Source organism: Chlamydotis macqueenii, chromosome 6, assembly GCF_036417535.1.
Source record: "Chlamydotis macqueenii isolate bChlMac1 chromosome 6, bChlMac1.mat, whole genome shotgun sequence".
NCBI lineage: Eukaryota > Metazoa > Chordata > Aves > Otidiformes > Otididae > Chlamydotis > Chlamydotis macqueenii.
This window is the reverse complement of record NC_141561.1, coordinates 12,465,139-12,491,211: the sequence shown is the minus strand read 5'-3', so window position 1 is coordinate 12,491,211 and position 26,073 is coordinate 12,465,139. Positions and strand designations below refer to the sequence as shown.

The window sequence follows — 26,073 nt, the reverse complement described above, 5'->3', positions numbered from 1 at the left end:
GGTGTGATTTTCAGCTGCAATGAAAATGACCATCACCAAGAGAGAGACATTTAAAATCCATACAGGGATTCACTTTCCTACACCCTGAACTTTACTTCTTTTTGCAGTGTTGAAAGCCACACCAAACACCCAGCCTGTGCTTTTATTCAGAAGGATTCTTCTTCCGAAGACAGAGTTGGTTTCTGTTTCATAACTCTCCATGCTGGTATTTTATTGCCATGAATTATTTGGGATTAGTAAAGAAGTGTGGATCACAGTGGCTGGAGTCCTTTGCCGTGGGTGTCTGCTCTGCACTGTTATTTGATTTTCAACAGCATTGTTCTCATTTTATTGAAAAATATTAATTGTAGCTTCTAATTAATACAGGGCCCCAAGTGATCTACTGAATATTTCCCCCATTTTCTGGTAGCTGCCTTTACAACTGTTGCATAATTTTGGACAAGTGCAGGACTCTCAGTCCTACTCAAGTTAATGTGTATTGTTCCGGTGCCCTCCTAGAAACTTCAGGTTTTGGGTGATACATCAAATATTTAGTTTCCCTGTTTCATTGCCATATCCTGCAATCTCACTCAGTTCTCATTTCATCTTCACAATAAATCTGCTCACTGACAAAAATGACTGTTTTGCTTGTCCACAACTTCAGCATTTGACCCTTAGCTTCTATGAGAGCACCAGTGATGCCCAGAGCAGATGCAGTGCTCAAGTGCTTCTTTAGCTTATTTGAGCCATCAGTACAGAAAGAGTTTGACTGTGTGACTCATGACTAAAGCTTTAAGGAAGGAAGGTGTTTAAGGAAGAAAGGACAGAGGGAAGTCCATCCAGCACAATCAAGAAGAAAATCTGCAGAATCATCATCATAATCATCCTGCAAACTTACATTTCTTGCTAATCCCATCTGGCTTGATCTAAAGGACATCGGATTTTGTATTTGGACCAATGTGCAGACGCCTTTGCATGTCCAAATCCCATGCAGAATAAAAAGTTGGCTCTCTCTATTGGCAGAGGATTTAGCAATAGGAAGAACTTCAGTCCAAACCCTTTCTCCATGTGTGGCTGTTTCAAGAGCTCCTAATTCACAAGGGCTCAACCTTGACCCTACATCCTCCTGCTTTACTGCAGGATCATCTGGCTTTCCATCAGCACGACACTAATAAGTAACTCACATGAGTAAGCCACTGAGTATGCGAAGCAATATGTTAAAAAAGAGGATCTCCTCTCTGCTTTGATAGCCAGTTATTAACTAATCCGCGTGGCAGTATTGGGAAGGTTGTAGGTGGTTCTGTAACCTATTATGCCAAAATGTGAAGAGCAGATAATTTCTTATTTCATTATGCTCTTGTTCTGCACATTCTTCAATATTGTCAGAGTGCTGTATGAACTTTAACCAATTAATGAAACATGAACTGCTTATTAGGTGACCCAAAAGGTCTCTCTCCTACAATCCATGAATAACAAATCAAAATCAACATGCTTCTGGTAAATGCATATGCATGAAATCTTTTAAGACATCATGGCTAAAATAGCTAATAATAAACCTCACAGCATTCTTGAGAAAGCAAAACAGGAAGGGAAATGAAGCCAGCAAAAATAAAACGCTCTTCTGCAAATCACTGCCTAGGCAAGTTAGCATCAGCTAAATGATCAATAGGTCACCATTATGTATGACATTTACATCTGATCTGCATTACTGCATTGCTGTGCTGAAATGTCCAACAAGGCTCCTATCAGCTAGCACTTCCTTCATTAAAATCTGCCTTCATATAAAATTCACCTTGATTCATGAGTTTGCATTCAGTCCTGTACATTTGAATGTAACACTGCCAAATTTTCTACTGTGTTCACCTGCTGATTGGAGAGCAGAGATATTTCAAGATGAAAACACACAAAAGATGGTCGCAGAAGGCTTATTATTATCAAAGAATGGAAAATAATATACTTGTGCATATGCTTAGCCTTCTGCTACCATCATGTCACTGTGTATTATCATTTTCTGTTACTGAAAAGTAGTCTATACACATGTATTTCCTTAATTATGGATTTATTAACGCTTTCAAATACACACACAAACCCACAATGAGTTTTTTGCTTTCATTACCTAAAAGATGTTGGGGAAAGTTTTCTTGGAATCTGCTGAATAGCAACTTACTTGGATTTAGAATATGGAATTTCAGGTGTTTTCAGTTTCTTTCATACATACACATTTTAAATGTAGAAGGGCCTGTATCCAAGCTCAGTCCAACCCTCATTTTCCAGAAGGTGAATTTTAGCTCCTCCATCATTTGAATGTTAATTGTGTAGCGTCACAATAAAACCACACATGCTCCTTGAAGGCATTAAAAACTCCCTCCTGACCCTTAGAAAAATCTGCCAGTTATTCCTAAATGTAAAGCTGGCTAATAACAAGTTCTGTAAGTAATTACACAGCACAGAGCACACAGAACCTTCCTCTTACTGCACTAACATTATATTCTTTAAGGAAACACTGAGAAATGACAAATTTGTAGTATTAAATGAGACATTTTCCGGCAAGAGTTTAAGAAAGAAGGGACAATAAAGAAGATGAACATAAGGAAATATTCAAGAGGAATAGAGAAAAGGGTTAGCTTTTACCCTTTCTGTAAATCTCTTTGCCTCATTCACCACACTGAAAGAGTATGACTTTGAGCTCTTCTTAGCAAGCAGACCCTTGCTCCTAAACATTTAGTTTTGGTCTGTCCAATGATTGCAGATTTATGCACTTGAACTCTTTCACTTCCTAACATTCTATAAATAAGCCCCATCTGGTCTATCTCTCCTTGTGTCCAAGTCCCTTCTCCCCCCAGCCTAACTCACAGAGTCCCAGTTACCTAATGCTTTACTTTAAATAAACTAGACTTTTCAAACTTGATCTAATGCATAGACTCTTTATGTCCCTTGAAAGAAGACTCTAACAGCTGCTCACTGTTACCACACACTAGATCCAGTATTCAGAGATGGATGTATCAAGATGTCAACTCCCTCCTGATACTACATTAACTAATCTGCTGCTATTTCAAACTCTGCTTAGCTTTGTTATTACTTCTACTCTGCTGCATCACTTGGCATAGACATATTGCATCTCATAATCCATGTACCCAACTGATCAGGATCGTTCTGTGAACTTCATCCTTCTAAATTTTAACCATTCTCCCTATTTTAGCATCATCTGGTAACATATGATAGCATAACATAAATCATGAAGAAAACGTTAATACAAACCCAACTCTGTAACTACTTGCTTTTGGACACAAAATTAAATTTGTCTCTTGTCTTCATTGTTTGCTATGTAAGAAAAAAAGGAATACTCTTGCTCATCTCTCTATTCCTGCAAGCCTTTCTCATCTGGGTCTTCCTATTGACTTTGCCACAACTACTCACATAACTGAAAGGATTACTCTCACAGTTTGAAACTTCCAGGAATAGGTCCCAGTTCTTTACCTGACTTAATAATTTATTACCTAACCTGTCTACGCAGAATGTGTAGAACACTACATCCTGTGAAACTTTGTTAAAAGCCTCTGAAAATCCCAATATGTCTGCTGCTTCCCTCCTATCTAGATCGATATTTATTTAATTTAAAAAAGGAATCCAATTTGCTTGACATGATTTACTTTCCACAAATCCATGCTGACTCACGTTATGATGCTGCACCCTTACTAAACTGTATGCAACTGCAGCCTTATGCTGCTAGGAAATGTATTTTTGAGACTGTATTTGTAGGCAGCAGGATCCTCTGAGGGGCTGCAATGCCCAACACAAGGAATTCAGCACACGCTTATTGCCAAACTGGTCTGTTATTTTCCAGCTCAAACTGTTTTCCTTTAAAACAGCAAAACAACATTGACTCTTTTCAAAAGATCTGATGCAAGCTCTTAGTTCTGATGCGTATTCACATTGTAAATCATGGCCAAGTATCAGGAGTAATCCTGTGCCCAGCATTATAAAATCCCTGCGTAGAAACAGTTCCCAACACCCAGAGAGTTCAGACTATGGCAATGGTCCCACCATTGATCTTACTGTTGGGTCTCAGTCAGAAGCTGGGCCAGATCAGGAGAAACAATCAAAATGTCAACAGCACATAGCTATATGAAGGGAAAAGCAGCTGCAAGATTTCCTTCTATTTTGTGTTCATGTCCCAAATAATGCTCCACACTCTTCAAGTGGCCTTAGGCAGGCTGTTTCTCCCGTGGTGACATGAAGCCCGCTCACCCATCCCACTGCTCACTTCTCTGATCCCACACTTCACCTGGAAACTGATGCTCAAATACAACGATGCACTACTGTCTCAGCGTATTGTCTCTTGCACCCTTAGTTGTATCTGCTCAGATAATGGGCGGTGTTTTCTTTAGCAGGCAGATATCCCAACAGAGTATGCCACTTCAACACTCATCTTCTCCTAAGGCTTCAGCTCCCAGTTCTCCTGCTATCATCAAATTCTGCATGGCTGCCTGGGTAAGTTCTGTCCAACACTGATAGAGGGGGTAGAACCCTCTCTGCTTTCTCATTCTCTCCAATTTGGCAGTTCCCAAAGCATTTCCAGAATCTCAAAATAAGCATTTTCCCAGCTATTTGTCTAATGAAGTTTCCATTTTTATTCTTCCTCCCCTCCGTTTCCTCTTACCACGCACTAACAATGCACTGAGCTGAGCTCTTACTGATTTCTTAAACGACAATTTGTATGCATACAACAGTCACAACGGGCTGGAGTATCTTGGTATATACTTGCCAGAGTGGCATTCATCAGGACTGTGAAACAGAACAAGATCCCACAGCAGTAATGGGACTTTTTAACCCCTTTATGACAGTACGGCTAAATGCCTTTTCAACCCCACATGTAATGTCAACAGCTGGGCACAGAAACACAAACGTACCCAATTCTAATCATGACATAAATACAGAATTTGTTCAGGTAGAATCAAGCTGTTTGTGGTATTCCTCATCAAGTACCCTACCTTGAACTCCATAGGGGTGTACTTCTCGTTCTTGGGGGTTGTGTTGCCCTTGTAATGGAGATGGTTGGGAGTGGTTGGGTGGATAACAGTCGACTCCTGGGACTGTCTCTGACAGCGCTGGCAGTACACGTAAATCACAAATGTTAAGAGGCTAGAGCCAAAGAAACAGGAGACCCCAGTGGCAATCAGATGGATGAGACTAAAACCTACAAGAGAAATAACAAGAGATGATATTATTAAAGAACAGCCTTTTTCCTTTTCCCAACAAGATCATAGGTGGAAATCAGAGCTATGACATCTTAGGATCAACATTAATAAGCTGATGAAGCCAGAGTCTTACGTTCTAACATCTGACAAAATCTTACTGCAAATCGGTCTCCCCACTGCAGCTCTGCTTTGTGCTGTTTAACAGGTTTATGCATTGTTTTCTCAAAGCTCCCTCCCTGTCTCTCCTCTCTCCCCTCTATTGATATTGAAACTAAACATTATGTTAAGCTGACAGCTAAAGAAATGAGCCATACAAACAATACACATTAATGGATTCCAAAGCATGTGCATGTCATGGAAATAAGGGGATAAAAATCCTCAGTGTTCCTCTGAAGGGGAAGGAAGGGAGGGGAAAGCTCTTTTTGTCGGCTGCCCAAAATGCCTATGGGACTGTGTCTGGGGTGGGGGAGATAGACATTCCTCCCCCATGTAATCCAAGTGTGCTCAGCATTCTTGCTTATTCATGGGGTGGCATTGCCTTTGCTGTGCCTGCACTACCTCTGAGGTGTATTTGTACCGCTAACACTGAAACATGGGTCCTTGGGGGAATGGGGAAGATAAGGTGGAAAGCAGGGAACTGCTTGAAAAACACTTCTTTTTGGCTTTCTCTACGAACTGCAAAGACAGGAAGCCAGTTGCAAGCAGGTGCAGACAGAGTAGCTACAGTGCAAATATTTCAAAAAGAAAAGCTCTTGGACTATAAAAGCCTCCTACAGAGATCTCTCCACGTGGGATTGCAGCAGCACCCTCCAAGCAGAGCACTGGCCTCAGGAAGGAGCTGTAGTTGTGCATCCCACGCGCTGTGAGGTACTTACAACTCCGGCTGATAGGGGGAAGACAAAGTCAAATAGTACTCCTTATTCTGCCCACACCTCAGAGAGTCTCAAATCCCATGATAAAACCAACCACTGACACATCTCCACTGACAACAGAACAAACAGTAACGACCTTTACAGCCACCAGGTTAACAAAGCGGCCAGAGGCAGTCTTGGGTGGCAAAACTTTGGCACCCTGTTCTTTTGCTATGTGCAGGGAGCGATCTACAGAAAAAGAACCAGCAATGACGACTCCAAATGCTACTGCCTTTCCTCTGCTTTTACTCTTTCATCCTTCAAAGAGGAGTAACAGAGGCTCCAGTGGCTGGGGGGGACTCCTGACCACTTCCCCCAGGGCAGCTGTCCCAAGGGACAGTCACATCGGCTCGGTGGCAACTGCAGCAGTAAAATTCCCGTAATATTTAAAAAGCCAATTCATTTGGACAGACTGCTGTGTTGACTTAACTGTGTGCAGAGAAATGGAAGGGACTACTCATAGAGTGGCTTTAAATGAGGTTCATTCTTAGTCTGATCATGGTGTGCATTTTTTGGTGCCATCTTACATTTTAACTGATATGCTTTTCAAATAGAGAATTCTGCCCATTAGTCTGCTGCTCTCCTCTAATCTTTAGTTTAAAAATATCCTCCTGAGTTTAAAAAGAACAAAACCAATAGAGTTCTACAGCAAAGTAATGCACTTCAATAATAATTACAGTAAGGAAACATACAGAATTTATTAGACTGACGAGCTACACTTATTTTTTAAACCACACTATAACATTCTATTGCAAGATTACTGCTTTCTATTGTGTTTTGGATGACGGTCCAAAAAAACAGCAGAAAGATGATAATTTCCTAAAAAATGTTACAAGGCTTTTCCAAAATGACATTTCCTTTCTAAAAACCTCTGCCTGTTTTACATTACTCATGAGAGCTAAAACACAGAATATGCAGCTGTGGTCAGTGAAGCCACATGACACTGTCACATTCTCCTCCTGTCCAGCTTGGCTTATATTGTAGGGAATGTTTCCTTTCGCTGCTACATTTACCAATTCACTACAGTAGGAAATCCCTTCTAAAACATAAAGTTCTCTTACATTTCCCTCTCACCTTTGAAAGATTCATCTGATTTTTCAAGTGACTTTCAGCCGTATCTTAGGGAAAAAAAACCAAATTATTTTGTTTGCAGCATGTGAGTCCCTAAAGGGGAAGCTTTCTGGTTCATCACTTTGAAAATATAGGTTTTCTGAAAGACATCACCAGAATTCCTATTGATTGGCTTCTTTGCCAAATATTGTAGAACACTAAGTAATAAATATTAGCTATGGTAAAATGTAAATTGCAACAGCAAATGCAACGGTGGTGGTAAAAGAAAGAAATGTGGATACAGTGCACAACAGCAGAGTGCAAGCTGCAGCAAGCAGTACTGGAACTGAGGCAGATATGTTGCACCCTCTGAGGGAGAAGGAGTGACACAGAAAGGCAACTGTTACATTGCAGGTTCTAAAATCTTAATTCCATTGATTGCCCCTCAGTCACAAACTGAGAGGCCACATTTCCGTGCCATAGGTGGCATGCCTTTTTTTGCCATGATCTCCATGGAGAGAAGAGATTTTGGCAGCCTGCAGATCACCTAGATTTCAGGAAAGCGGGGATGTGACTCTAGCAGGAACCGACATGGTCATTAGTGTGAAACTAGCATTTTAAAATGTCGAAGGAACATGCCATTTTCTTCAGTCTGCATTTTTATCATAGGGGCTCCTAGGGCAGTGGGAAAGTGACACTAATGACTGGGTCTTTCCAAGTTACATGCAGAAAGGAGACAACTTCTGTGAGAGGTAAGGACCTAAATGAAAGGAAGTACTTGGAGGACAAGTATAAACTCTAATCTTGTCCTATATCAGCAAAGGATGTGTCTAAGAGACCCTATTCACTGAATTCTTTACAGGTTATTTAAAAACACCTGCCTCCAAACAGCTGGAGGCTTATAGTGGTGGAATGAGGAATATCCCTTCCTTTCTCCTGAACCATTCACCCTATGGGTAGAGAGCAACAAGCAATGTGCTCCCTGGTAATTAACAACCCTTAGTGGCCAACCCAACCCCCGAAATAAATAAAAATCTTGGAACTGACAAGTGGACATGTGATACATTCCTCCAGTCTGACTCAGACAGCAAGACTCCAGTGGAATTAAGGCTATCAGTGGGATATGAGCTGTATAGATTAATGGTTTGGTTGATGCTGCACAGGGAGAAAAGAAGCCAGGTTAAGATAAAACTAAGATATATAGTTAGTGGTACCCTACCTCCACAGTTCGTGCTCTCATCAATGCTGGAGGCTGGCAGGATCACTAAACAAAGAGAAGAAGATTGGAGAAAGTTGTCATTTTGCCATCACTGTACTTCTTTGAGTAATTAAACCCCCTGTGCTCCAGACAGGAGAAGCTGGTCACGTGTTCTGCAGCAAGCTGACAGTCTCCTGAATTGAATTATAAGCTCAGAGTGTGAAATACATGCAACAAAACCTCTCCGAAGACCTGACAATTCCAGTACTGTTACCTGATCACTGTTTAGCTTCTTCAATTTAGAAGACAGCTGAGATAGCTGAGAAAACCATGAAAAAGAGTACCGTTGCCTAGAGATCTTAGATTTTGAAGTCAGGGCACTCTAATTCAGAAAAGAACATGTGGAAAGGGGTTATTCAGTCTAGATCCATATCAAATATTTGCCTGAGAGATTAAATTTCCACAAAATACAAGGTGGAAGATGTTGATGATCATCTGTCCATCAACAGTCTCGCTCTGTTAGACCCTTGATGAATCTCCCCACTTCACACATCAGTTTTCTCCATCTGCCTCCCCTTATTTCTTTGCTTTAGGGATGCTTCTTTTGGTACCTGAACTCAAGGACCTTCTGTTGCCCATAACCACTGAGAACGGAGATAATTTTTGTAACAGAGCCCAAGATGAACTATGCATTGTTAAAAGCTTCAAGCCAGGTGAAGCAATACTAGTTATATATTACAGATCTCGGTAATTCTCTTTTAAAGAAGAACCAAGATGCCTTAAAGGAATGCCAGTTACCCTGTGCCTGTCACAAGGAAGTTTATAATATATTTGTTTGTTTGCTTGTTTTTCTAGAAGCATCCAAAACCAATCTATAATAGAGAAAATAGCCTAGATTGACAGTCAGGGCAGAAGCTGCTCTCCTGACCTGGCCCACCCTCTCCATCCTCCATGACACTGTACATACCAGGAATTTCATTATACAGGCAATCTTGGTACTGCGTGCTGTTTCCAATGCACTGAGAGGAGTCTGGGCTGTGTACCTCACAATAACGGCTGCGGTACTGGATGCCCTCTTCATTACACAGGCTCCACTCTGACCACTCTGACCAGCCACCTGAAATCAAGAGCAGGAAAATAAAGAGACAACGTCAACAAGAAGGAGAAGGATCCCTTATAGATACAAAACTTGCAGAAGGATATCTAGATCCTGGCCTGGGCCTCTCTCACAGATCTAATCCAGGGGCCTTTAGTGGATTTCATTTTCTCAGTACAAATAACAATGTAAGCATTGTCCAACTTGTCAGGTTGTAGTTTTCTTAATATGGACTGAACTGACCCTTGGTGGAGCGCTGCGCAGCATGGAGTTGTCTTAAAAGCTCCTCCATCAGCTCTTTGGTTAAAGACGTACAAGGAGCTGGGTGGGGCAATGTTGCACTAGGACCTCCAAGTTTTGAGGTAACCCCCAGGGATACCCCAAGCAGCCAGCACAAGTTTACAGCAGTTAAGAGCATTTTGCTGATATTCCTAAGGGCAGGAGTCAGACTGCACTGGATCAGAAATACACAAAGGCAGTTCAAAACCAGCACAGACCTAAGCCCTGTCCTCTGAGTTGTAGCACATGTTCAACTGCCTGTCTGTGTAAGTAAAATGAAGGATTGTCCCTTCAGCAACTGCACAGATTCATGCTTCATGACTCCTTTTGTTGGTCTTGTAAGCCTCCACACTGAAGAACCAAGCTCCTGCTTTTTCAATTACTGTAAATGGATGAGCCATTAACAAGATTTTGCCAGAGCATGGGCTAGTGAACAGGCAAAGAGAAAGGTGATGCATTATAGCTGAACGCTGAGATGTCTCCTATTTCCCTGGCTCAATGCACATTTACTGAACGGTCAGAAAAGCTTCTAACTGGTGGTATTTTTGATTTATTTTTAAACATTTTGCAGATGTGCCTTGCTCCCACCACCACCACCACCACCCAAGCCAGGTAGTGCAGGGACAAGAACTGTCTACCTTCACATGGGTGTGTGTTGCAAAGGGCCTCCTCAGTGTGCAGACCAATGCAGATATCCTCTCCACTAGACGGAGCTGGATTGGTGCAAGTCCGCGTGCGCTGGTAGTGTCCTCCTCCACAGGTTGCTGAGCAGTGAGACCAAGGAGTCCAGCAAGACCATGAGCCTTTCACTGAAGGACATTGAAAAGCAAGGAGAGAGAGGTGGATGCCGTTGGTTACTCCTCTCACTGTGACAAAGCTGGAGAGCCCCAATATTTCACCTTCGAGATCCACCCTGCCCAGACTAGCTAGCAGTTTCTCGTACTCCAGGACATTTGGGCCTGATAACAAAAACTTCATATTGAAAGAGGGTACAAATGTGCTGCACTCTGCAGATGCAGAATGAAGTCTATGCACAAAACAACTCTGTATCATAAAGTGCCAAAATAGAGACTATTCTTTAAGGTAGCCACTGAAATATTCTATTCTATTCTATTCTATTCTATTCTATTCTATTCTATTCTATTCTATTCTATTCTACACCTTTTTATAAAACAGCATTATCATTATTGTTATATTGTCTCCTGATGCTTCACCTACAGCAACAGCAGATCTACTTAGGAAAAAAGTGCTGTACATCTAAGTGGAGCTTACATGGCACCTTTCTGTAGGGGCACCAAGTCCTGTAGCTCCAGCCTTCAGGAAAGAGAAATTCAGAGGCTTTACCTGAGCACAGCCCCGTAACAGGTTAATAGTAAAACTAGGGGGGGAGTTAAGATTCCCACCCCCTCCTTGTCAAGCTACTAGACAGCCTGATTTACAGGTCCACATGCCATTATTTCAGAAGATAATAACCTGATGACTTAGTGCAAGATAAACCCAGGATTTGTGTATACACATTGAGTGAGGTAGGGAAGGAGGGAGACACAGAGAAATAATAATCATGCAGTCAGACAGATTGTAAAACATCATAGTGTCCAAGGGGAGAAAACAGCACAGAAGAAGGGCACAGACATTAGTGAAAAGCCACTGAGAGCTTCCAAAATAGTACTAATAGCTGCCTTTATAGTGCTAGAGTTATTTTCATTTTATAGGCCATAGAGTGCAATATCTGACACTCCTGCTACGCTCTTGCTGCAAATTCTGATCATATTTTCCTATCTGCATTGGAATTTTATCTTTGTATTGAGTTTTAGAATCATAATAATACTATTATAATAGAGAATTTTCAAATGTAGGTCACAAACTATACTGCCAGAGGTAGATAATTGTTAGAACTGCAAAGAGACAAGGTAATTTGTGTAAGATCTCTTCAATTTAGTTTAGATGGTTATTACAGAGCAAGGAGAAGGATAAGTAAGAGAGAATACAGTACTCAATGGTCTATTATTACTATTCTGGACCAGGAGTGCAACATAAACATGAGGACAAACTTGAAAACCAGGAAACCAGGCAAGAATACTCCCTGCTGGCTGTGCAGGAAATGGTAACTGATGTCAAGAGTAGATGCCCATCGCAAGAACAATACGTAAGCAGGAGAGGGGGAAGAAACAAGTGTTCACAAGAAGAACCGCCACATCAAGCATCTCTACACAGTATTAAGCCACATTTATTAAGCCTGTCTCCTCATTAAGGTGCAGATGCACTGTGATGCCCTCCACTGGATGAAGCAACAAACCTTCTTGAAGCAAAAAATTGCTAGACACCCACAATACTACTTCCTCTAGAGTATGTGGCTGTGTTACCCTCTGACCCTAGGTGAAACGTAAGTCATAGCACTAAAGATCACATACATAGGTCACTATAATAGCTTTAAAAAAATTTAAGGAAAAATCCCCCCCCAAAAAAAAAAAAAAAAGCAGCTTGGAAATACTGATTCTTTTTGTGGCTCTACCGTTAAGATGGGGAAGAACATATCTGAATTTCATGCAGGAAGATGATCATGGTTACCTGGGCAGGGATGTGGATTGCAGTCTTGGTACTCCGTCGCTGATCCCACGCAGGGCAAGCCACCATTTTTAGGTTCAGGGTTTGTGCATGTTCTCTTCCTGATCCTAAAGCCCAACTCACAGTCCCTGGAACAGGAAGACCAGGCGCCCCAAAAGGACCAGCCCCCATTGATAATCCGTGCAGAGGTCTTACCAGTCTTTAGGAGGTCATCAACAAGAGCTTAAAGGAAAAGAAACAAGATGCCACATGATCACAATTTAATCAGTTGTTGGGCTTTTAAAAAGGACTTCAGCTTATGAATAAAATCAAGATTTATAGGCCCTCGGGAAGGGTTTCTGTTGAAAGCCCTTAGCAAGAATTTTGTTCCACAGGGTTACAGCTAAGCTAGACACAAAATGAATTCTGTACACACACAAACAGAGTCTACTGATAACCTTGATAAATGACCTCTCTAGGCAGCAAATTGTGGCAGTCGAAGCTGTGCCCTCAGGGCACTGCCTTGCATCACAGCAGTAGTGAAGGGAATAACCCCAGAGGCAGTGCACAAGAGGACCTCCAGAGAGAAAGAAAAGACACACTGTCCTGCAGAATGGCTCTTCTCTTCTCTTCTCTACACCCTCACTACTTGCCTGTCCTCTTTGAGGCAGCCTGGCAATAGCAAGAACAAATCTATACACTACCATAAGCACAGAGCTCACAACTGTGAATCACAGGGCTCTCTCCATCCCTGCCATTCTGCAGTGACACTAGTCATACATGACAAGACTTAGGCAGTCAAAATCAGGTTCTTGTTGGTCTGAGAGGATTCCCCCTTCCACCACCAAATATAGGCTTGCCCTATGGTCCACAAGAGCTGGCAAGACGTACAGTCAGTATCACACATTGCTGAGCCATCATTGGGGCAGAATCGACTCTCAGTCTTCTTCCTCCCAAACTGCAGCTCATGGGGATCGGAGAGCTGGGCACGACATGTGTAGCGGAAGCGCTGCTCCTGGCGAGCACCATTCTGGGTGATGTTGACAGGCATCCAAGGGGTCCAGGGTGTGTTTCTGCGCACCTCCGGGCAGCTCTCTGGGTTGCAGGTCTTATATTCCTGCCAAGAAGGAAAATCACTCTCTCCTTACTTATTGAACAGCAGCAGCCTAACTGACAGAGATCTATGTACATAAGATTTACTTACATTTACAAAATAAGATGGCACCCTCTCCATCTAAAACAATCTCCATCCATCTTATCTGACCTCACAGCCACAAGTCATTCTGGGCACAGCAGAAAATGTGGTGACTACGGAGGCGGTGGTGGTGCATAGCTTCAGGTGGACCTCAAGGGTGACTTGCTATTTTTACGTCTCCCTCAGGTTTGTGTTTCTTTACTGACTCAAAGTCCTATGGGGCTTCAAAAGCTTGGTACATTATGGGCAGGAGAATAATGCAGGCAATAGATAATAATAACAACAAATAAGTTTTCTGCTGTGACCCTGAGATGCTGCTCTAAGGTCAGCAGAAAGAAGCCCCATGAGGAAAAAATGTCAGTATGATTTATTTCTTGGGAAATTTATTGTTTGATTTTTACGATGGGTTTAGATTATCTCTTTTTACAGCTATCTTTGTTTGGTTGGCTTGCTGAACTCTCTAGTGAGGGCTATGAACCATTTGCTATCCTTGGTGTAGAGCATCCATTGAGTACAGACAATATTTTGGCTGGATGGGGATGGGGTGATTTGGGGTCTTCACCATTCTCACCACTAGTGGGAGGAATTCCAGTGACAAACATAGCATTCTTGTTTAAAAATAAATAAATAAACCAGCCTTTTCTGGCAGAGGGAAAGAAATGTAATGCTGCAGGACTTTATGATTCTAGAGTAAATGCCAAACAGCTTGTGAACAGATGGGAGGTTCCAGATCAAATCTGCTTACACTGGAAGTAAACTCTCCATAAAACTAATTAAAACAGCTGCATGAAGCAGCTGCCAGAATAGGAAAGGGAAAATAAAGAGAGAAAATGGGTAGCCATTGCCTCACTGATGGGTTAACGAGGTGTTTGACCTGTTGTTTACTCAAGTATGACAGTGAGACTCATTTCTGATGCATGTAGGGCCTCCTTGACTAAACAGGATCATCCTTGGGAATGGGACAGAAGAAAAAAAGTGTACAGGGCTTTCAGGTGAAGGACTTTACATTGATGCCTACAGAGGCCTAAGGAAGTCCTCTGTACACCATTCTGTCATTACCTGCGCATGCGTGCACACGCACGCAGACACACACTCTCACAATAACTTCATTGATTTTGAGAATCTGCCACCCCTCTGCTTCCCAGCTCATTTCAGCATCCTCTCCAGTGAAACCTGAGGATATTATTTTCTTTTAGCTCGAGAAAGAAACCGAGATGGAGAGAGGAGTTAGAATGCCAAGTCCCTAGATGTCAGTAGGTGCCCCTTATGCAATGTCAATAAACAATACATACCACAGCACAGCCTGGACATGTATTTCCATTTTCACAGGACCGCTGCCTTGAATGAATCCCTCCACCACAATTCACACTACACTTATTCCAAGGACCCCATGAAGACCAAAAAATTGGTAATGGACATGGACTGTTCTCATTACAGAATCTGAAAAAAGAAAGAACATTGCTCAAAAATATCCTTGTCAGCACATCCCAGGGACAAAATGGTGATGGACACAAGACTGCACTGCATATGGGTGCAATTCATGCGTGCACAGAAAGGCAGCAGAAGTCAGATTAGCAATATTCCTGTTTACAGCAGAGAACTGTACCCTTTGTACAGAACGAGCAGTGGTTAACCAGGCTGAGCTCACTGAGACAGTTGGAGTAAATGGCCAAGATAGGGTTTTTGAAAGTGCTCTGATCTCAAAACTTTCATGCACTGAAATCACAAAAGATCTCACAAACTCAAGCGCATGTATCACAAGGAGAGACCCGGATGGTAAACATTTTCAATGGAATGACTAACAAGAGATCAACACAACAGTGATTTGTCGCTCATGGCAGGTGCTAAACATTTGAAAATCTTTTCCCACAATCTGGCCCTTGCTGCTCCCTGGATCCTAAGAAACTAGTGTTTGCAACTGGAGCTGAACTAGATGCTATATGCATCTAAAAGCAGGCCCTAAATGTGGCCCTAAATGTTCCGTTTTCAAAAGGTAACTTTAATTTTGTTCAGCTTTTTAATCAATATTGTTCTCAAATTGAATCACACAGGACTGCAATTGAGGCAGATGCAGCCTTTAAAACCCCCAAATGACCATTCTGAATGGCTACAAATCAAACCAAACATTTAAATGTCCAGAATCAAGGAAGTTAAATGATTCGCCCTTTGTATTCTGAGAAATGCAGGAAGATATGTTTTAAGTGACCACTCAAGGGACCAGCAACAGCCTATTGTCAAGCAGAGGTGGCCTTTAATGAAATGTCAAATCTGGAAACCAAATTGGGATGCCTTGGAGCATGTATTTAATGAAGGGCTGGGCTTGAAGAAATGTAGTAGTGTAAATGGCTCTGTAGGTTCAAAAATTATTGGTTTTTAATGGTTTTGCATGAAATTTGCTTAGTTTAGAGGGGAAAAAAAGGATATTTTTCTGATCCTAAGACCAGTAAAAACTCAACCCTAAATCTGTGAGTTAAGTTGTATTCTGTCTTGAACTTCTTTTGGTGCATCAGCATCATTAATAGGGAGTTAGGAACGGTGCAATCGGCAATGGAAGCTGCACACATTCAACTGCCTCCTCAGGGACGAATCAGTACAGTTAACTGTATCCATAAACTCTACACTGCTAAAATCAGGCACAGCTTCTCTTTTTGTTGAAGAGGTCAGCCCTCTGTTTGGGAGACAGGAATACGTGAGAAGGTCTGAAAGGTCCTGCTTGAGAGGGGAGGCAGCTCTGAAGTCTCTGATGGCCACAGGCTCATTGAAAGACAGTGGCCATGCATGTGACCAACCTCATCCTTCCTAGGCTCTGGAATTCCTTCCACTTTGTGCATTCAGCCAAACCACCTCAATCTGCATTCATGTAAGAGGCACCACTTCCCGCTACCAGTATTATAACCACAGAAGTGAACACGTGGCGTTGTGGAGACCTCTTACCTTTCTTCCCTGCTCTGTCCAACGCAGACCCTGCCCCCGTACCGTGGAGCGGGGTTGCTGCAGGATCGCTGGCGGACCTGAAAGCCAATCCCACAGGAGGTGCTACACGGGGCCCAGGAAGACCAGGGTGTCCAAGCGCCGTTTCTAACAAAGGAGGTGAGGGAGAACAGAGAATGGAGGTAACCTAATGGTCTGCCTATACCATGCCATACCTAACAACAAAATACATAAGGCACTGACGGGGCAATTGTTGAACTCATTGGAGAAGAGATTATTCATTTCAGCCAGACTTTGCATCAGCAGAGACCTGGAAAAGGGAGTTTCAAAAGTGCTTATCATTGGCCTAACTTTCCTCCCATTGAAGTCTCTAAGAATTGGAAAGGAAGAGAATGAAGCCAATGCTGGATGATTCTGAAAATGCCTCCTAGGATCTGCTGGGCAACGGTGGCTATAACTCTCACTGACTGTTGCCCCATTATCTCCCCCATGTCTCATAGCCCCCCCTTTTCTAAGCCAATGGTTGATCCCAAAGTTGCATCTCCTGGACTCTTCTACATAGAGTGCAGGTTTTGAGGCTTATGAATGCCAATTGTGCCAAAGAACATAAAAAAAACCTACCCTCCGCTAATTCAGTAGGTACTGATGCTTTAAATCTCTTACAGCAATACTACTGCCAGCTCCCATGGTTTTATCACAAACCTTGTAATATTTGATGTTTTCCTAAAGCCTTCAGCATCGAATCCTGTTAAGCGGAAATCTCAAATTTCATTAAAAATAACAATAATTGCTTCTAGCTTTCACGGCCACCTGCAGACGTCACTGTAGTGTGACCTTAAATCTGTAGAAACCAGAATGCAATTAAGAGCTCAGAAGCAGGATCGAGTTTCACGGTTTAATGAGTGATCATATCTCTGCTGAGCAGTGGTAACTCAGCCTGAAGCAAACGTGATGTAAAACCCCGTAGTTCACACCTCAGCGACAGAGATGGTGCCTGCTCCGTGCCTCGTTCCTGCGGCAGGCTGAGCACGTGCCAGTGGCCAGTTCCTGCAATGCTGCTGCCACGTGGTAACCCAACCATGTGCCACAGAAGCCAACATTTTCATCTTTAAAATCTTGCATGTATTAAAGCTCACCTTCCTCTGATTTGGCAGCACTACTGAACCTTGGAGCAGGAGATGAGGAACTGTATCTCATCTCCTCCGTGCTGCAGGTTTCATTTCGTATGGAGCCAGTGGCAACACTTTATCTTACAGAACTGCCTGATCTTGACAGTTCGCTGCCTTAAGCCCAAAAAATCTCATTTGTTTGGTTTTTTTTTTTTTTAATAAAGAAAACCTTTCTAAGAAGTCTAGTCAAAAAACAACTCAGGTGCTCTCTGGTTCTTGAAAGCTAAGCTCAAAACAGATGTTAATTTTCAAAGCATTTACTGAACTAATAACACTGCTGGCAAGAAATATTTTCTGGCATAGCACCAATCAGGGCAGAGGATGAAAGTTAAAACCCACATTGCCCTTCACAGTTTTTTGTATTTGTTACCAACTCTTGCCTGTTTTTGGCAGCTTTATTTCAGAACCCTGTTAGATATTTCTCCCCTCCTCCTCTTGTTCTCTCATCCCTCTCCCTCCTTCCCTTCCCACCTCCCGTCCCAAACAAGGTCAAAGAACAAGAAATGTATACAAAAATCCTACTATTCCATCTTATTCTGCCATGTTTTAGCCCATCTACTACCTCCCTACTCCTTAACCCAAAAGAAAGATTATATGTAAAATCACAAAAAGAAAAAATCAAATGGAAGGCTGCTGTTACTGCAGCAAAAAAAAAAAGGGAAAGTAATTTCCACTAAAAATTTATTTAAAAAAACCCCAATTCTCAGCATCTATTTGTGTTTCAGGATTTTTAACAGAAATAAAGACACCTTCCATTTTCAGATCTCTAGCTTTCTAATAGAACTCATTTTTAAGCATCCTGCTCCCTCTTTGCAATGCCATATGAAGTCAATTAAAGGAAATTTGAGGGCTGAGGCGGATGTAGGATGACCAGATGTCCCTATTTTTCAAACCATGCTGTTTTCCTATGTCTTAAGACTGAATAATCTATTTTTTATCCCCTTCTTAGAAGCTGCTCCTGCCTCTTTTGCTGTCAGAGCAGCGCTGAGAAACCCATCCCACTGGCATGCTTTCCATTTGCCACTGACAGCAAAAGCCTGCCTGGGGAAGGCTCCGCTCAGCCCAGTGGTAGCATGAGCAGGAATGACTGCATGCCCTTTGGGCAGCACAGCCCACAACTGGAAGCAGAGATGTCAGTTAAAATATGAGTATTGCTGAATTTTTTGTGCCAAGACTAGCACTAGTTTCCAGGGAGGAGTCAAGAGACAGCTGTCCTTAATGGAATGAATGTTTATGGAGAAGATAAAGTAGATAAAAACTGTATTGACCCAATATTTACCAAAATATTGGCTGGCCCCACCCTGGTTAAGTAGTGCTTACACTATTGTATCGTCTTTCCTTGAGTCATGACATGACGTATTCCAAGGGTGGAAGGGTAACACGGACACAAACACCATGGCTATGTTTGGGTACCCAGCTGGAGGACATTTAGCTTCCATATTGCTCAAGCATGAGCTTCAGGCTTCCCTGGAAAGGCAGCACTTCAACATAAGCTGAGCTACACGCGTTGTTTAAATGCTGTCCCCGGCAGGCATGAGGCATGCCTCCTAAGCGCCGCTGGCTGCCAGACAACGATCTCTTGCTTTCACCTAGCCAACGTGCTGCAGACAGTTCACAGACTCGCAAAACAAGGCAAACAAGCCTTGCTCGGAGCTAGGCTAGGCCCTGTCTTTACAAGCACTGCTCTGAAGGAGCTCTGCTTGCTTTTGGCAATGCAACCTCGGAATCCAAACTCAAAAAAATTATGAGCTTACAGGATTTTTTTAACTTACTGCTGTTCAGTTGGCTAACAAGTACCTTTGCCTTACTCACCTCCTCCTGATGGGTCACTACTCACTCTACAGTTGAGGGAAACCAAGGCACAATGCGGGAAAGGTTAATGTGTACAGTAATTTGGGGTGTTCATTTTCCAAGAGCCCTGGCTGAAGGCCCTTCTCTCAGAGCCCTTGGGTGCCTTCATTTTTCACTGACTTCAAGCTGGACCTCATATACCTCAGTTTGGTTGGGATACAACAACTTGGTTGGAAAAACACAAGGAAGGTGCTAACCTGTGGACAAGCACAACTCTTGTTCCCTTTCTAAAAATCACAAAGATGCTGAGGTACCTTGAGCAATTTGCGACCTCAATCCTGGCCCCTTCGCAGCCACGACCTCCGCAGCGAGGACGAGGGCTGTCACATGAACGTGACCTACACATACAGGAGCCTGTGCTGTCCCCATCCGAATGCTCACATGGTTGCCATGGGGACCAAGGCCCCAGTCTTCCATTTGTTGTCAGGTTTTTCACCTAATTTTAAAAGAAAAAAGGTCATTAAGAGCAATTTTACATTTCTGGAGACAACTCCACAATAGAAATGCCAGACAAAGCTGCCAGTGGGATTAGGACGCAGCTTAGATGGGAGCTGTCTGTGCTTGCGAGCACAGGGTTCAAAACAGAGGGTTGTTTTCAGACCATGCTGCATCAATATTTACCCTCCAAATTCCACCCCACATACCTAAACGTGTGTGCACAGGCACCCGAGCCGACCCACCCAGCACCACACCAGGCACAAGCATCCACCTGCCACACCACAAAACCACCATGCTCCCTCGTTCCACACTGCACAGCTTCAGCCTTTCAAGCAACACAAGGGCCAGCACTGACTGTCCTCACTCCATTATGCTGCTGCCTCTGCAGTGCTTGGGACTGCTCCTGCAGAATATCTTCCTAGAGTCCGTATAACCATAGTGACCAGCTGAGACCAAGGCCTTGCTGAGTTTGGCCCCCGGGCCCCTTGAGTCTGGCCGTGTCCAAACACACAGTGAGAACTGGCTCCCTTTCTAAACAGAGCTGTAGCCTGAATGGCTGAGTAAAGGATAGGAAGTGAAGGAGATGGTGGTGACTAGAATTACTGCTGAGGATTACGTAGTGGGCTAAAAAGCAAGAATTCATCTCAAGCATTTATAGACCAGACCACACTGCTGTGTCTTTGCTCTGCCCTTTCCTTCATGCCTGTACAGTCCCAAACAGGCTGGGGCTTGAGCTCCCTGTGCACTGCAATGAAGAAGTAACAATAGGGTAGTCCTGGCAGAGCAAAAGCATAAGAAGCAGAACTATTTCATACCAGGACTGGGGAAGACTTTCCAGGAGATGAGGTGTAACAGCTCATTCCCCTGTGCCTTGTTGTAATCAGTGCTGCCAGGCGAGTCCCGAGCCGAGGGCTGGGGGAACAAGCTGCTGGGGCCCTCACAGCCCAGGCTGATCTGGAGCAGACAAGTGCTGCCTGCCTCTCCCAGGATCGCTCCCAGGCCACCACTGCCTTCTCAGGCCCACTCCACCACTTCTGCAAAGCCCAGCAACTCCAGGACCAAGTCTGGGAGGCTGCCCTGAACACCCCTGCCCTGCCTTCCCATGCTGCCATCCATGCTGGCCCTGCCCAGGCACAGCTATTTCCTTGCTACAGCACAGCACCGTGATGCACTCTCCCCCAGTGGCTCCTCCCATCCTCCCCACCCCATGTCCCAAACCGCAGGGCCTTGCAGGCAGGATGGCACAGATGGCTCATCTCCACTGGTGTCACCCATGGGGTGATGGGATGCTCAGCAGCTTTGGCCTCAAATCTGAGCCAGCCACCCCGACAAACCCCGCTGTGCCATGCTTCACTGAGCTCTGCAGTCAGCAGGATCAGTCCCCTGGGCCACCCCAGGGGGAAATCATTCCTCCTGTTGTACAGACAGGGAAACTGAGGCACGGAGAGGCTGCAAGTCTACTCAGGAGCCACAAACCACAGCCACGGGAGAAGTGCTTTCAAACACTCATCCTCTGAAACAGGCTGCTCTGTCCTTATTCTCCAAGTCTGGCACTGCATTAAACACTCACAATGCACCTCTGGTGGGCTGCCACTTTCCCCTCTCACCCATCTACAGCACCATTGAAAATATGCAGCAGTGGCATGGAAGTAATTTAGATCTGTTACTGCGCTCGTCAGGCTGCAGTCGGGGAGTTTCAAGCATCTGTTGTAAACCTTTGTTTGCAATAGATTATCATGTTCTCGTAAAAAATTTGCTCTGGGCTGCAGGTTACAAGGCAAGATGCCAGAGAAGAGAACAGAGTTTTGTTGTTGTTGTTGAGTTTGTTGTTTTAAACATGCATGCAGTCAAAAATCAATAGAGTTTGGTTGCTAAAAGTCAGGGGGGAAAAAAAACCATAAGAACTACTTTGAGATATTTAATACTAGATTTTTATCTCCTTCTTCCTCCTGCCTTACAAAAGTCATAATCCAAGTATTGGTTCATTTCTGTTCATTTTTGAGCCAGAAAACCTTACTGATTCCAGCAGGGAGTTCTGTTCAGAAATCAATGGTATGATATGGCCTGTGGCTTCAATTAAAAAAAAAAAAAGCTGACAAATAATTATTGGCTCATAAGTGATACTGGGAAGCAACCCAAAAATTAAACAAATAAGCAGCCATAATTGAAATGCTGAGATTTATAAACATGTCACGTTGTGAGTGTGGGAAGTTTTTATACTTAAGAAATTACATATGGATTATTATTCCATCTTTAAATTCATTAAAAATATCTTTAAAAGAGCAAACTTGGGAAGCGGGATAAAAACACATACACATTGATCTTTTTCAGGAATATCTTTACAAGGCAAATTCTTTGTAGCCAACACAGTGCCCATCAGACGGAGAGGACATCTTTAAAAACACATGTGATCAAATGCCATTCTCTCACCCCCTATATTACCAATTCCAGAGTTCTCATATTTTATAAACTGCCATACTCCCAGCAAAGGCATCACCTTCTCGTTTCTTCCTTGTACCATTTAAAGGCTCAAATGCAGGATCTAAAAATTCAGATTGAACATTCCTACCCCCTGCTACCAGGGTATCTTCAACGTTTATTCTGATATTATGGATAAGGCTAAAAGCATTCCTTGTTCTTTCAATTCATCTATGCTTCCCCTTAGGATTCAGATGTCAACTGCTTATAACTTTGCCAAGATTTAATTATTTCAGCTGGAAGTTTCTCTGTTGGCTGTTCAACAGAAGCTGAAAATTCTTCCAAAGTTTCAGTCAAAATATTTCAAACATTTCTAAAATCAAATCTAGGGAGAAAGAATGTTCATAAGTAGCAAACTTTTCCTTGAAACAAGCTAGTGTTCAGAGCAAAGAACTGAACTTTATACCATTGTAACACCTTTTTTTGCAATTTCCATGAAAAGCAATTCAGATCTGTCTAGGGTATAAACTCCTTGGGAGGTGGGGAGGAGAATTCACAGTTTTCAGAGACTCATAGATTTTTATCTTGGCACCTTAAGTCCTCTCTTTGTACTGGGCATGCTCCAGCGTGGGCCAGAGCAGAATTATCGCAGACACTGCAGCTCTGAGTAGCTAAGCCCACATGAATTGGAAGCAGAAGTCTGCTAGGCATCCGAAAAAAGGAGTGGGGACACTGGCACTGATTGGCAAGAAAATGGGGTAGCATGGAGCAGATGCTAGATGACTGTGATAGGGGTTTTCTGGACACATGGATCCCTGGGACTGGGATGAAAACCTGTGAGGAAGAGCATCATTTGGCTTGGGATAAGGAGGACTGTACAGTTCATTGGGAATACTCAATTCCTGACTTGCCAACCACCATCAACAGTGACCCCATGAGCTCCGCTAATGGAGTTTGTTAGCCAAATCTGAAGTCCCTTTCCTGCTGGTGGCTCATGTTGGCATCAGTAAGATATTATAAAGTAAGATGTGGCTTTTTTTTCAGTTTTCCTAAAACCAAAAAGCATCTCACTCCCTTCTCCCAAGCCCAAGAAGAAAGAAAGAGCATGTAATCATGTATTCAGAACTCCCTGATATGATACACGCACATACAGTGGAAAGAAGAGCAGCATGTGCAATTTGTGCCCTATCATTTCTTAATATTGCAACCTTAGCAGCAAACCTTTAGGAGGTTCTGGGTGTTCCCTGCTAATAACATATATTAACCATTGCCCAAGGCACTATGTTAACACTGTACGATTAACCCTTCATTCTAAAGTCCCTTAAAATTAAAGCTGGAGAGTGGGAATCTGTGGTACGATGTAGTCCTGTACAAAGATGTTCAGACTAGCTGTGAACAAGCATGTTTGCACAAGAGCAGCAGTCAAGTTGTGTTAGTGTTGTGGTTGACTCACACAAATGCCTGGCCCCTGTAGTATATAATTCAATAATATGCCAGTTCTGGCTTTAAAAGTTTCTGCATGCCCAGCTCTCAGCTGTGCCAGGACATCTGTTTGTGGGCTAGGCTGCAAAAGAACTCTCTGACATTATCTGGGTTAGGAAAAGTTTATTTGGGAGGGGTGCTTTTAATCTGCACCATGTCACACTCGAGTGTGATCTCACATACAGCTGTACCAGCACAGCTGAGTGCCTGGTGCTCAGCCCAGGAAAGTGGAGTGAGAAAAGCCAGTGCTTCTTAAGACAGTAACTCATCCAACTAAACTCCCAGACAGGCCTTTTTCAACAGTGAAATTTGACATTGGGTCACTGCAGTTCCCTACCTTTCCAGTGGCAATTTGCACATGCTGCCCTAGACTCTCGCCCCTGTTGGCCACAACCTTGACCCTGTACTGATCACAAGGAAATATTTGGATATTGCTGATGTAGGTGCTTAAATGAGCCATCTCTCTCCACACCAGAGGTGAATTCATTCCAGCAAAAGGCAGAGGAAAAAGAAAAAGAAAGCACTTGCATGTGGATTTTCAACAGCTTGACACAAGAAGAGCACAAGGCTGATGTATGCAGCAGAATCAGAGCACCTAAACGGAAAATAACCTAGAGTGGAAATACTAAAACAAATGTAAAACTAGCACCCCAAGAACAGACAAAGCTTCTGAATATGCTGCACTGGATTTTTACGACCTTGAAACAATGATCTGGAGTAGCCTGTTCCCTAGTGTGCACCACAGCAGACGCGTTCAAACTAGAGGATTAACACCTCACACACCTATCAACAGACACAGGCATTAAGCAGTGGCGAGATAACAGCATGGGCAATCAAGAAGCACTGCATCCCAGTTCAACACAGGAGCGTTAGAAACACACAAGCCTCTGAATCCAGCAGTGAAAAACTTAAGCCTGCCAAGCTAAGGATGGATTGAAGTAATGACTAATATTGCCTGGGAAAATATCTGAGAAGTAAGGAAGATAAGGGGAATAAACATCCCAGCACCTCCAGACAGAAATAGCATACTGAAGATACAAACCATCCAGTCCTCTCTATCTACAGGACTTAGAAGTATTAACATGTTAATTGACGTTAGATAATAATGATGGACACTAATGAGGATTTCTCTCCCCTCCCCCTCAATTTGTTTAACAAGACTGGTTTTCCTTCCCAGCCACCTTGCAGGTATAGTTCAAGCAGCAGGAATTAAATTTGACCAGACAGTTTCTGGGGATCACAGCCAGGAACTGGATGTTGTCATCAGAGGAGGGTGGGAAAGGAGCTGGAGAGCCAACTCAAACTGATTCAAGCAGAAACACTTTTTTTTATAACTGCTGCATCTGATGAAGACCCGGGCAATGAAAGAAGACCACCTCCTTGCAATATCACATAGATTTGGTCTTTGGTCTGCTAAAGTGAGGCTAGAACCCAACACTTTGTGTCTCATACTCCCTCTCTTGGGTGCCTCATCTCCCCTTCCCTTGGGTTCTCTAGTACATACTGTACGTTTTTGTTCCCTCTGCAAACCATCCATGCATGCCCTGTTTCTCTGCTGCTCTCTAGACACCTCTTCCTGCCAGTGCACTACTAGCAGTGTTGTCTCCTGGGCCCAGCTCAGGGATCCAAGAGGAAAATTAACTGAATGCTGCCTAAGGACACTGTAGTCAGCTATTCTGATTTCCCCAGACTGCAGGGAAGCCACAGAAATGGTGCAGGCAGTGGAGCAGCCCCGAGAAAGCCCAAGTTTCATCTGAAGCTTACATGGCTCTTAGCAGTAACCCAATAGCATAATCCAATCTTCTTTGCCCAAGGCCTAGGTGTGCATGAGGAGGCCTGAATGCTTGCTTTGAGATCCCTCTTTTGGAGCAAACAAATATATTTGGGGTGTCTCTGTTCTAAACAAGAGGCTGTGCAAAGCTACTAGTGTATGCTACTGGGCTCTCCATGCTCCCCCAATAGCTGGTCCTCATCAGGCTGCCACACACTCACTTCCCCTCTCTCTTCTACACATACACGCACACTCACACACCAGTATATAAAAAATACTTCCACTCCTTCCACTTACTGGGCACTCAGTAATATTTTGAGTCCACAGGCTCATGTTGGAGCTGTCCTCAATGGTGGTGCATCGCTTCTGCTTGTTATCCCAGCCGCAATAGGGGTCTCTGGCTCCTAGGCATTCCCTGCATGCGCAAAGAGAAAAGAGTAAAGCTCTTTAAGTCTGTCTAGCTCTAAAGACACGTATTCAAGTATAGTGCTCATATATGACAGCTGTCAACTGCATCAAGGCTCAGCAGAAGAAACAATTTCTTCTAAGCAGAGGTTTACCTG

At 43.3% G+C, this 26,073-nt stretch overlaps 1 protein-coding gene across 1 annotated transcript in view; it reads right to left on the bottom strand.

Annotated features, from left to right (window-relative positions):
- SEMA5B (semaphorin 5B) overlaps window positions 1-26,073 on the bottom strand; it is a 200,455-nt gene that overhangs the window by 18,808 nt on the left and 155,574 nt on the right. The window contains exons 13-22 of the mRNA XM_086750938.1: window positions 25,808-25,925; window positions 19,656-19,837; window positions 16,385-16,528; window positions 14,743-14,890; window positions 13,147-13,372; window positions 12,280-12,498; window positions 10,350-10,520; window positions 9,304-9,453; window positions 8,358-8,402; window positions 4,971-5,176 (exon numbers count right to left, since the gene is read on the bottom strand). Coding sequence (XP_086607064.1) covers window positions 4,971-5,176; window positions 8,358-8,402; window positions 9,304-9,453; window positions 10,350-10,520; window positions 12,280-12,498; window positions 13,147-13,372; window positions 14,743-14,890; window positions 16,385-16,528; window positions 19,656-19,837; window positions 25,808-25,925 — 1,609 coding nt within the window. The remainder of the gene's footprint in view (window positions 1-4,970; window positions 5,177-8,357; window positions 8,403-9,303; window positions 9,454-10,349; window positions 10,521-12,279; window positions 12,499-13,146; window positions 13,373-14,742; window positions 14,891-16,384; window positions 16,529-19,655; window positions 19,838-25,807; window positions 25,926-26,073) is intronic.